At 41.8% G+C, this 13,493-nt stretch overlaps 1 protein-coding gene across 2 annotated transcripts in view; it reads left to right on the top strand.

Moving 5' to 3' along the window:
- Positions 1-13,493, top strand: part of prrc1 (proline-rich coiled-coil 1) — a 34,263-nt gene that overhangs the window by 18,059 nt on the left and 2,711 nt on the right. For both annotated transcript variants that reach the window (XM_024381563.2, XM_024381562.2), the window contains exons 5-8: positions 3,585-3,687; positions 7,075-7,238; positions 9,053-9,156; positions 13,181-13,283. In XM_024381563.2, coding sequence (XP_024237331.1) covers positions 3,585-3,687; positions 7,075-7,238; positions 9,053-9,156; positions 13,181-13,283 — 474 coding nt within the window. The remainder of the gene's footprint in view (positions 1-3,584; positions 3,688-7,074; positions 7,239-9,052; positions 9,157-13,180; positions 13,284-13,493) is intronic.

Here is a 13,493-nt window from a genome sequence, read left to right as displayed (position 1 = left end):
CCACTCTGTTTATTATCTATCCTGACTGTCTAGACACTTTTATCCCTACCTACATGTACATATTACCTCAACTACCTCGTACCCCTGCACATTTGACTCAGTACCAGTACTCCTTGTATATAGTCTCGTTATTGTTTATTTTATTGCGTTACTATTTTCTTGTTCATTTTTGGCACATTTTTCTTACTTTTTAACTCTGCATTGTTGGTTAAGGGCTGGTAAGTAAGCATTTCACGGTAAAGTCTACACCTGTTGTATTCGGCGCATGTGACGTGAGTTCTTTGCTCTTATAAAGCAGAATTGCATAGCGCGTTTCAACCTGATGTTTCAACCTATCAGGCATTCAGATCAATATGTCTTTGCACTGAGTTTTGTAAACACCTTTCCTGCATATTAAACAGTTCCTTGTCTTTTTGTTCTGTCACAAAAGAGAAAACACAAGTGAACTTTCCCAGCCTGTTTCCCCAGACACTGACGCCTTTACAACAAAAATCATGCTTTCTCGAATTTGAAATGAGTCGCGTACTAGGTATAATCTGTGTCTGAGGAAACCGACCCCTTGACATTTAACTAAATCTCTTTAAGTCCACTTTATAAAACACTCACGGTCCAAGTGTAATTTAGGCTGCTTTTACACAGGCAGCCCAATTCTTTTGCCTAATTAGATTTGCTATTTTGACAATAATTGGGCAAAAGATCAGAAGTGGGGCTGCCTGTGTTTGTGCCCAAATGGATGCGTTTACACGTCACAACCTCATTTTCTATGATAAACCTTCAGTCAATGTCCTGCCAGAACCGAATCTCCTGTCGCTCAATACGCAACAGCCTGTATTGGGGAAACACTTTCCTGGACGACACCCATAAATTGTCTGCTAATGCTATCAGTGTTGCGTTAGATGACCAGTACGTCTGGTAATATCCAGGGCTGCAGCCCAAAGGGCTCCTTATTCTCTATGGGCCCTGGCCAAATGAAGTGCCTTATTAAGGGAATTTGGTGCCATTTCAGGTCTTCTTCCTCCTATTCATCTGGCTGGCTGGCTGGCTGGCAAGGAGGACTGTGGTATGCCTCAGACAGTTAGGGAGACAGTTGGGATCAGGAGCACAGCTTGTCTGATAATAAGTCCTAATTGTATCCATCCAGTCTCTACTGGGAATAAGGCCGAATGGTATCTATCCAGCAGGGTTTCTGTTAGGAAAATGTTGCGCTGTACATTTGACTGGCAACGTTTTAATTTACCAGACATTTTGAGAAATCTGCCGGACCCATATGCATTGGGTGTGTAACCTGATTTTGGTATTCACCCACGGGGCTCAGAATGACAGATCACATTTAGATTATGGTAATTATATTAACAGAACATGCAAGTTGAGGGTGCAACTATTTGCAGTCCTTCAAGCTGAATTCTGATGTGCACTATGAACACACACACACACAGTGGGGAAAACAAGTATTTGATACACTGCCGATTTTGCAGGTTTTCCTACTTACAAAGCATGTAGAGGTCGAATTTTTTTATCATAGGTACACTTCAACTGTAAGAGACGGAATCTAAAACAAAAATCCAGAAAATCACGTATGCTTTTAAGTAATTAATTTGCATATTATTGCATGACACAAGTATTCAGTACTTTGTTGAAGCACCTTTGGCAGTGACTAAAGCCTTGCGTCTTCTTGGGTATGATGCTACAAGCTTGGCACACCAGTGTTTGGGCAGTTTCTCCCATTCTTCTCTGCAGATCCTCTCAAGCTCTGTCAGGTTGGATTGGGAGCATCGCTGCACAGCTATTTTCAAGTCTCTCCAGAGATGTTCAATCGGGTTCAAGTCTGGGCTCTGGCTGGGCCACTCAAGGACATTGAGACACCTGCGTTGTCTTGGCTGTGTGCTTAGGGTCGTTGTCCTGTTGGAAGGTGAACCTTCTCCCCTGTCTGAGCAGGTTTTCGATCCTGACTAATCTCCCAGTCCCTGCTGCTGAAAAACATCCCCACAGCATTATGCTGCCACCACCATACTTCACCGTAGGTATGGTATTGGCCAGGTGATGAGTGGTGCCTGGTTTCCTCCAGACGTGAAGCTTGGCATTCAGGCCAAAGAGTTCAATCTTGGTTTCATCAGACCAGAGAATCTTGTTTCTCATGTTCTGAGAGTCCTTTAGGTGCATTTTGGCAAACTCCAAGCGGGCTGTCACGTGCCTTACTGAGGAGTGGCTTCCGTCTGGCCGCTCTACCATAAAGGCCTGATTTGTTGAGTGCTGCAGAGATGGTTGTCATTCTGGAAGGTTCTCCCATCTCCACAGAGGCACTCCGGAGCTCTGTCAGAGTGACGGGTTGTTGGTCACCTCCCTGACCAAGGCCCTTCTCCCCTGATTGCTCAGTTTGGCCGGGCGGCCAGCTCTAGGAAGAGTCTTGGTGGTTCCAAACTTTTTCCATTTAAGAATGATTGAGGTAACTGTGTTCTTTGGGACCTTCAATGCTGCAGACATTTTTTTGGTACCTTTCCCCAGATCTGTGCCTCGACACCTGTCTCAACGCTCTACGGACAATCCCTTTGACCTCATGGGTTGGTTTTTGCTCTGACCGGAACTGTCAACTGTTGGACCTTTTCATATAGACAGGTGTGTGCCTTTCCAAATCACGTCTAATCAATTGAATTTACCACAAGTGGAAACATCGATGGAAACAGGATGCACCTGAGCTCAAGTTCGAGTCTCATAGCACAGGGTCTGAATACCTATGTAAGTAAGGTATTTCTATTTTTTATTTTGAATAATTATCAAACATTTCGAAATCTGTTTTCGCTTTGCCTGTATGGGTTATTGTGTGCATAGGTTGAGGATTAAAAAAAAAATTTAATCCCTTTTAGAAAAAAGCTGTAACCTAACAAAATGTGTATAAAGTGAAGGGGTCTGAATACTTTAAGAATGCTCTGTATTGTACACACTCGCCAATTTAATTCCACAAAATTATACAAATGAACCTGTAGACCGATAAGCATGACCAGTCAAATGTTTTTACATCAACTGGTTTTTACATCAACTAAATAGGCTAAAAAGCATTATCCCGGATAATTGGCCACTTCCAAATTTATCGGCTTTTTTTTATCGGCCAAATCCCCAGCTTTTACTGGCTAACGGAAACCCTGCCATCCAGTCTTGTTTGGGATTACATGCACATTGCGCACTGGCAGGTAGTCGGGCAGGCAGGCACAAACTGTTGGTTCAACAATTGGAACTGTTCAGGGTTCCCTCCACTTTGTTTTGTCCTGAAACCACCCCTGGTGTACGGACTCATGAGTTAGTGATGGTGTGTTTTTATTCAGTTACATTAGAATGCTTTTGAAACAACTGAGATACAGAGTAAAGTTTTTAAAAAAGGTACTTTGAAACAGTCGCTTAGCCTAACTTATTTTCCTTCAAACATTGTACCACCTGTAGAAGTAATGAGCCATGATACTAATTAGCTTGGGTCATTAGCGCATTCATTGTCACACAAATTAACATAACGTCTTATTTCAACCAGTCAGTTAAGGGATGCAAATGACATCCAGCTTTAGAACATTTTTTTAACTGTGTGTCCCCATCCTCAGGGCGTGGCAGGTAACCACATGGTAAAGACGGTCCTGGATAAGACCAAGCACTCAGTGGAATCCATGATCACCACTCTGGACCCGGGCATGGCTCCATACATCAGTAAGTCAACACCAACACCATTTATCATTAATTTAACAGTGGTGGAACTAGGGTTGGGGTTAATCAATTCAGGAACTGAAATTCCAATTTAGTAAATTGAAAAAAACTTGCTTTTATCTTCCATGACTTCTCAATAAACCGAAAAGGAGAAGCTTTTTTTTTCCATTTAAAAAAAAATAAAAAATCACTTCCTGAATTGAGGCTGACATTTTAATTGAGCCCAACCCAGTTGAAAACACACTAGCTAGCCAATGCTTACATCAATCCCTTGCTTTGAAATCCATTACAGGAACTGTACGAGCGCACACTTTGGGGAGAAGGGTGGGGGATTGGGATGAAGCTTATCCATTGTCGCCCTATATCTGCAAGCCAATGGGTGCGTCCCAAGTCACACCCTATTTCTATGGGCCCTGGACAAAAGTAGTGCACTATGTAGGGAATAGGGTGCCATTTGGGATGCAAACAATGTGTGCTGGTGCCAGAATGTTTTTTATTTAACTAGTCAAGTCAGTTAAGAACCAATTCTTATTTACAATGACATCCTACACCGGCCAAACCCCGATGCCGCTGGGCCAATTGTGCACCGTCCTATGGGACTCCCAATCACTGCCAGGTTAAAATCACAGAAATGCTCCTTCTCTAAATAAGAACTTGCCACTGACTTAAGTCTAAACGTTCCTTGCGGGACGTACAGGATAGAATCGCTTGTTGAGTCTCTCGATTTTCAAACTCGTCTTGGGCTAGCATGCACTCTCCATCATGGATATAGCGAATCGATAATGGGTGACTGTTTTAAACTACATTTTCTTTCTTTTGACCTTGTACTACATTAAATAAAAACCCTCAACTGTTTTTCTTTCAATCTTGGTGCTGTAAACCCAGTGGTGTAAATTACTTAAGCTAAAACACTTTAAAGTACTACTTAATTAGTTTTTGGAGGGCCATCTACTTTTAATATTTATATGTTTTACTACTTTTACTTTACCACATTCCTAAAGAAAATAATGTACTTTTCACTCCATACATTTTCCCTGACACACAAAAGTTCTCGTTACATTTTGAATGCTTAGCAGGACAGGAAAATGGTCCAATTCTCACGTACTTGTCCCTGGTCATCCTGACTACCTCTGATCTGGCGGACTCACTAAACAAACATGCTTTGTTTATAAATTATGTTTGAGTGTTGGTGTGTCCCTGGCTATCTGTAAAATAACTACAGTGGGGCAAAAAAGTATTTAATCAGCCACCAATTGTGCAAGTTCTCCCACTTAAAAAGATGAGAGAGGCCTGTAATTTTCATCATATGTACACTTCAACTATGACAGACAAAATGACAAATCACATTGTAGGATTTTTAATGAATTTATTTGCAAATTATGGTGGAAAATAAGTATTTGGTCAATAACAAAAGTTTCTCAATACTTTGTTATATACCCTTTGTTGGCAATGACAGAGGTCAAACGTTTTCTGTAAGTTTTCACACACTGTTTGGGAATTTTGGCCCATTCCTCCATGCAGATCTCCTCTAGAGCAGTGATGTTTTGGGGCTGTTGCTGGGCAACACTGACTTTCAACTCCCTCCAAAGATTTTCTATGGGGTTGAGATCTGGAGACTGGCTAGGCCACTCCAGGACCTTGAAATGCTTCTAACGAAGCCACTCCTTCGTTGCCCAGGGGGTGTTTTTGGGATTATTGTCATGCTGAAAGACCCAGCCATGTTTCATCTTCAATGCCCTTGCTGATGGAAGGAGGTTTTCACTCAAAATCTCACGATACATGGCCCCATTCATTCTTTCCTTTACACGGATCAGTCGTCCTGGTCCCTTTGCAGAAAAACAGCCCCAAAGCATGATGTTTCCACCCCCATGCTTCACAGTAGGTATGGTGTTCTTTGGATGCAACTCAGCATTCTTTGTCCTCCAAACACGACGAGTTGAGTTTTTACCAAAAAGTTATATTTTGGTTTCATCTGACCATATGACATTCTCCCAATCTTCTTCTGGATAATCCAAATGCTCTCTAGCAAACTTCAGACGGCCCTGGACATGTACTGGCTTAAGCAGGGGGACACGTCTGGCACTGCAGGATTTGAGTCCCTGGCGGCGTAGTGTGTTATTGATGGTAGGCTTTGTTACTTTGGTCCCAGCTCTCTGCAGGTCATTCACTAGGTCCCCCCGTGTGGTTCTGGGATTTTTACTCACTGTTCTTGTGATCATTTTGACCCCACGGGGTGAGATCTTGCGTGGAGCCCCAGATCGAGGGAGATTATCAGTGGTCTTGTATGTCTTCCATTTCCCAATAATTGCTCCCACAGTTGATTTCTTCAAACCAAGCTGCTTACCTATTGCAGATTGTCTTCCCAGCCTGGTGCAGGTCTACAATTTTGTTTCTGGTGTCCTTTGACAGCTCTTTGGTCTTGGCCATAGTGGAGTTTGTAGTGTGACTGTTTGAGGTTGCGGACAGGTGTCTTTTATACTGATAACAAGTTCAAACAGGTGCTGCGAGCCTTGCCTTATCGTCCAACATCAGTCCTCGACGTCACGAATGCTCTTGTGGCTGAATGGAAGCAAATCCACACAGCAATGTTCCAACATCTAGTGTAAAGCCTTCCCTGAAGAGGGGAGGCTGTTATAGTAGCAAATGGGCGACCAACTCCATATTAATGTCCATGATTTTGAAATTAGATGTTCGACAAGCAGGTGTCCACATACTTTTGGTCATGTAGTGTATTTTTACCATGCATCTCTGGGTAGTCTCAAATTGGGAAAAAAGTGAGGACCTCCTGCTACGGCTGCATTACATCCCTGGTTAACAGTTAAATCAGGTGGTGTTCATTCTGATGCACCAAAAGACCAAGTCTACACACTGAGTCTCCAGGTTCAGGATTGGATGAGCCCTGCCTTTAAAATGTACCAGCTCCCTTTTTCTATTGAGATGTCCTGGCAAACAGGCAGCTGTACAATGATCTGGGCAAGTCAACCTTGAGACACAAACAGGCATGATTTAACAATATAGGCTACACACATTGGCATCAGCGACTCAATTGCATTTTCAGCAGTTGAATACAGAGTGATAGAGTTCTCAGTGGAATGTCTGTCAATCTGATGGCAACATTTCTCTGGACTATCAATGGTTTCAGGGGTATAGGGCTCATAGAATATATAATTAATTAGAATGAATAAAAATAAAAGATTGGGAGGATTGATGTAGAGAAGTTAATGGAGGCAGGAACCCAAGCAGGAATTTGTTGTACGGGGTAGGGTTAAGGGAAAGGTGTTGTGTGAGATGGTTGGTAAATAAAGTCTGGTCCACCACTTTGCACATTGTGGGCAGAAGTGTCTGGGAATGAGATTATTCCTGTATTAACTGTGTCTGTGTTTTTTTTAGAGTCGGGCGGGGACTTGGACATTGTGGTGACATCAGACAAAGAGGTGAAGGTGGGGGCAGTGAGAGATGCCTTCCAAGAGGTGTTTGGCATGGCCATGGTGACCGGGGAGGCCGGCCAGTCCAACATCGCCCCGCAGCCCGTTGGCTACGCAGCCGGAGTCAAGGTCAGCTGTCTATTACGTTCCCAATATCTCAGACACTGGTGTTCATTTATGTATTAGTGCTAATGAAGATATATATATATATATATATATATATATATGCCCTTATAGTTTGTTTAAAGTTGTTTTGTTTAAACAAAAAAGGTGAGCATGCTTTGTAATGTTTCTATAAAAAAAATTTTTATTATTCGTAAGAAGTAATGTGGTATGTTATAGTAACGTGACTAGTCATGTTTGTGCCTGTGGGATTTGAGTCTGACGAGTAGAAAGTGTTGTCTTCCCTAACAGTTGAAATTCAAACATGGAAAAAAAACCTAGCTTGTGAACAAAACTAAGTCTCCTTTGCTTCAAGTAAATTAGCACTTCTAAAACTGAATCTTTCACTCAGCTCTTCACTCAGCCCTCAGGCAGGCGGTGTTGCTGTACGATAGGCTATAGGATTCGTAGTTATTTGACTTGGTGAGATACGTTTTACCAGCTATGAGACAAAACAGCAGAAATACTTTGAAAACAGCAGTTACACATTGGGATATTATTTTTGGCTATCTTATCGCAAAATAATTTTTGCGCAAGTTGGCTGTACCTGCACCAAAAACTCCAGTATTTTTCAATCATAGCTTGTTCTCCATCTAGTTTTTAATTAGGAAGCCCATTTGTTTTCAGCCCTTATTTCAATGACTGATCAACTTTTCTCATGGCTCTCTCTTCTCCCTCTGCAGCAGACATATGGTGAGCAATATGTTTGGACCATGGAATCACAAGGAAATTAGTGTTGAATCGAAATAGAAATCGTATCATGAGGTCCCTTGCAATTCCCAGACCCTAGTGTGTGTTTTAACAAACAGGTAGCCATTGGTCTTAAAGGCTATCCTCACACACCTGTTCTCTATGGAAGCAGATGGTGTTTGTGTCCAATTCTATTTAGGCAGCAATGCATCATCCTCTCAGTGAAGGAAACTCTGGTTTACGTACAGTGCCATGTAAAGCACCGCAGACCCAGACTGACAAATGCTGTTATACTGCAGGAACAAGCTTTCTATTGAAAATGCCTTGAGCTCATTCTACTGCATGCGGTAAACACTCGGATCAGTATTAAGTCATCCAGAGAAGCGTTTTGTGTGTATGCGTGTGTTCAAGAGATGGTGTGTGCATTTCCTTTTCATTCTCAAATGTCTCACCACAAGAGATGTTAGGCACCAGGCTGGATGGTGGCGGGCAACGTGTGTGTGTGTGTGGTCTGACTTGCTCATATCCAGCGATGGGTGTCTTCCACTTGTTGGCGCAAAACCGTTTTGTTACAGCTTAATGCTATGTAAATGCTAGAGTTGAGTCGTGCTCTTCACTGCTAATTTTGCACATCTGTCCAGTAACCTCTTTACAAACCGCACAGAGGAGAAATTTACTGCTGGCTCATTATCTATAGGGCACTAAAAGCCTAGCCAGGCGGAAATCTAGTTTCCTCTGGTTAGGCTTTAAAGATCCTATCACGCTATCTTAGACATATAGGCTGTGAGAACTGGCTAGAACCTGTTCTCATTTGTTTTCTTTTTCTAAGGAAGTGGAGTCAATTACCCCTTATCTCTTTTATAAGCTTTCCTCCCCTTTTGAGGGGTAAGCAGCTCTTTGTGTACATGAACTATGTAAAGACTGTGATTGTAAAATCTTAGAGATCCACTCCGGTATAATGTGAGAATTCCTTTTGTGTATGTCCTGGAAGTTACTCTCCGGGTTCTTCCTGAGGGAGTGATCTTCAAATAAACATCTTTATTATTGATAAATTAGTTCTGCCTGATTCTGAGGTGTGTCTGTCTCCACAGGGGGCCCAGGAGCGCATTGACAGCCTGCGGCGGGCGGGCGTCATCCACGAGAAGCAGCCCGTGGTCTCTGTGGAGAACTTCATCGCCGAGCTTTTCCCCGACAAGTAAGCACAGCAGGAGAAAAGACCCCTTAAATCTCAAATCCCCTGTACAAACACATTTCACACACATGCATTTCATACACTCACTTTCATACACCCTCATTCACGCACACATATACACACACTCACATCATTCCACACACACACATACACACATCGCCAGCTGCCTCCTATGTAAGAACATGTTCGAATGACCAAGTTAGTGGTTTTCTCATTTTAATCTCCCTTGTTACACACTTGTGCAACTCTCTCAAACAGCCTGCTTATCTCCCCTCATATGTACCATTGGGTCCAAAAACCTCATCATAGATAATGAATGCTGTTTCGTAAGCTTTCCCATTATCCCTTTTAAAATGGATTATAATTTTGGAATGGTTTGAAATGAATGTTTACGCCAAGGATTATAGCAATCGATGAGTAATGAGATGGAAATGATAGAATATTCAAATTCACATATGAAAAATGTATCTGTGTGCACCTCCTAATAATTATTTACTTTATTAAGCTGTATTTGTTTATTTCTTTCTGAAATGCTGATTCTGACCTCTTCCAAAAGCATTTAATTTGTTTAATTACAATATCAAAGATTATGTTTAAGATGATAGATTTACAGAAAATGTGTATATTTATATTAACCTTTATTTAAACAGGGAGTCACATTGAAATTCAACTCTTTTACAAGAGAGCCTTGTATATGTTTACAAACAAAACCCAATATATAAATGAAGCACAACAGCCCTACATAATCATTCCAAATAAAACACACTATAAAAAAACATAATACACAACAGTAAACAGATTTAAGAAATGCAATGTCATTCTGTAACATAAGTCTCCAATCAATCATTTTAAATGTCTGAAAGATCCACACAAGGGGCAAAACTAAAAGCAGATTTTCCTAATTCTATGGAGACTAAAGGGATCTCTGGAGTTATCCATCCCTGAGAACAGGTTTGGTCATTTGTACGTCTAAATTGAATCAATGACGTTACGTACAGAGGAAGTTTCTGCAAGACTGCTTTGTAAATAAATAAGAGTGCAGCTCTCTTCTTACAGAGGTCCATCCCACATTTTTGTAAATAAGACGATGGGTCCTAAAACTAGTTTCAAAACAGAGGCTACCGCATGCATATAAAGTCACCATAGTCTACTACAGGGAGCAGCGTGTTTAAACAGAGGCTGGATTTATTTCTATATATTTTTTTTTTTAAGTTAAATAATAGATTTCAGCTTCTTTGTAAAGTTTTCAATGTGTTTCAAAAGACAATTTATCATCATTCCAGATACCCAAGTACTTAGTGAGAAACTTGCTCCATTTGAAGTGCAAATACGCAACTCCTCAGGATCAACATTACGAGACCTAGAGAACAGAATAAACTTGGTTTTATTTGCAGTTAACAGTAATTTATGCTCAGTAAGGGATTTTGGGGGGGATTGAGTCAGAATCATGCTGAAGGTCACGAATGGCCTGCTGCACTGAAGAGGCACAGGAATAAATAACTCATCTACGTAGAGATGAATTTTACCGGTGTTAACAGTATATTCAATGTAATTTATATATAACGTGAACAACAATGACCCTCAAGTCTAACACTGGGGTACCCCTTTAACAACTAAGAAATTTGGCTTTAACTATCATAACAGCCTGTTGTCTATATAACAAAGCTGTCAGACTGCATTTGACAATTCCGTGTCATATCATATACGGTTATATTATGCTACGTATGTTTTGCAATTTAAATTTTTTTTTTATCAATCTGAAACTTTTCTAATAATGCATTTTTCTTGAAACCCTTCTACCAATTTTTTTTAATTTTTTTAATTAAAATCGCAATTTTAAGATAGACTATTGATTTCAGGCCAAAATCGGTCAACTGATTGTGACTTCAGTACCCAAGCTTCCCTTTTCTCTTGCCCCACATTTGGAAAATACTGCGCTAGGGTGTGGTGCACTCTGGCAGGGTCGACGAGCATGAGCCTTCTTGACAGACTTTTTCAGAAATCAGATAAAAACAACCCAATGTCCCCAGAAGGCTCTACTAATCTAACATACCTCACCTCACCTTGCTACATGTGTCAAAACTCCCATTTTCCCATCAGAAAATCAACTATGAGACCTGTGCAGTTAGACTGTTGATCTCCCCACAAGGCCAGTAATGTGCTTTAGGGCATTAAAACAGATGAGCTCTTCTGACCTCGACCTTGAATGCCTTTACCTTTATCACCAAGTAGCAGAGTGGCTCAACCTCCCAGAGGGCTTCCTCAAATGAACAGAATGTTGCATTCCAAGCCAAGTACCAGAATGTTGCGGGCCAAGCCCAGGATAAAATGGCAGTGTTTACACAGGCAGCCAAATTCAGATATTTTGCCCAATTATTGGCAAAAGAGCTGATCTGATTGGTCGAACGACCAATTAGTGGAAAAAGATCAGAATTGGGTTGCCTGTGTAAATGCAGCCTTTATAGTTTAGACCAGCTCCCAGTCGTTTTAGACTCCGATAGAGTAAGGGCCAGTGAACCGAATAAGATTATCATCACAAGGGTAGAATACTATATGGAGGAGCATGGACCGTTAATTAGACCAGAGTTGTGTTCAGGTTGTCAGTCGAGCAGGTGAAGGTGTGGCTGTTAGTTATATCAGGTATGTTATTGCTAGTCTGGAATATCCTCTCTAGCATCCAGTATTCAGTGCTGCTCACTGCTTTGCTTTATCAGAGGGTTGCAATTGATGGACCATAATATTTAGTTAATGGTTCCTCCTCCCTTCCCTACTACTTCCTGTCAACCTAAATCCAAAAGTATGATTTGCTCATTGTCTGCTTATTGGTTAGATTCACTCTTGTCATAATCTGTCTTGCCTGCATTGTGATGCATACGCCATGCTTCAAGGTACAATGTGCAGAAATTGCTCTACCATTTCCTGGTTGCAAGAATTCTAATAGTTTGTCTAATTTCAGTTTGTGACACAACAAGCAAGTATAGTGTAGATTATCATTGTGCCATCTAAACCTCTGAAATATATTTTCAACTGTTTGAAGCTGGTGTAAAAGATGTAAAAACTTCACTGAAAAACAAAGTATAGAAATAATACGCATACAGACTTTCTTTCAATGAGAATGATGGATCTACACTCAGTTTATTAGGTACATCACCCCGTTCTCACACATGGTTTGTTCCTACAGACAGTAAGTCGTGTGGCTTTGGCTTGCTATATAAAGCAGGCTGACAGGCATCCAGTTACTGTTCGATTGAACGTTAGGTCACTTGTTTTGCCTATTCTAAGTGACTGAGCGTGGTATGATCGTCTGCTAGGCGCACTGGTTCCAGTATCTCAGAAACGGCCGGCCTCCTGGGCTTTTCACGCGTGACAGTGTCTAGCATTTACCGAGAATGGTTCAACAAACAACATCCAGTCAGCTGCAGTCTTGTGGGTGAAAACTGATCGTTGATGAGAGGTCGAAGGAGAAAAGCAAGAATCGTGCAATCTAACAGGCGGGCCACATCCGAGCAAATAATGGCACAGTACAACTGGTGTGTAGAACGGCATCTCGGAACGCACAACATGTCGGTCTTTGTCACGGATGTGCTATTGCAGCAGAAGACAACACCCTGTTTTCTGTTTCATCAGAAAAACAAGTAGCGTCTCCAGTGGGCACGCGATCACCAACACTGGACAGTTGAGGTGTGGGAAAAACATTGCCTGGTCAGACGAATCCCGGGTTCCTGTTGCGTCGTGCTGATGGGAGTGTCAGGATTTGGCGTAAGCAGCATGAGACCATGGCCCCATCTTGCCTGGTGTCAATGGTACAGGCTGGTGGCAGTGGTGCAATGGTGTGTGGAATGTTCTCCTGGTACACGATAGCTCCCTTGATACCATTTGAGCAACGTTTTCATGCCCCAACGAATTCAGGCTGTTCTGAAGGCGAAGGGGGTTCTGACCTGGTACTAGATGGGTGTGCCTAATAAACTGTTGCCCAAAAAGTTGCATATTGCATCTTTAACAGTGCTGTTATTCTGTGACTTTCCAGATGGTTTGACATTGGCTGTCTAATCCTGGAGGATCCTGGAGCTGGCATTCACATTGAGACCTTCACTCAGGCTACGCCACTGGCCTTGGCGCACGTCCAGCAGGTAGGAGCTCACAGCTGCCACTACTGCACCCTCATGTTAACAGTACAGTTCGTCCCACAACACAATGATGCTCAATTCATTACATGTATTTACTGTATCTCTTAATGTGGTTGCATGTGTTATCAATGTTAGATTGCTGTTAGCACTCAATGTTAGCACATACCATACACTTATCTATTGAAAAAGTAAAATGGAACTGGGGGGAGTTTT

Source organism: Oncorhynchus tshawytscha, linkage group LG20 (assembly GCF_018296145.1).
Source record: "Oncorhynchus tshawytscha isolate Ot180627B linkage group LG20, Otsh_v2.0, whole genome shotgun sequence".
Taxonomy (NCBI): Eukaryota; Metazoa; Chordata; class Actinopteri; order Salmoniformes; family Salmonidae; genus Oncorhynchus; species Oncorhynchus tshawytscha.
Note: the sequence above shows the minus strand (reverse complement) of the source record. Positions and strands in the feature narration are given on the sequence as shown.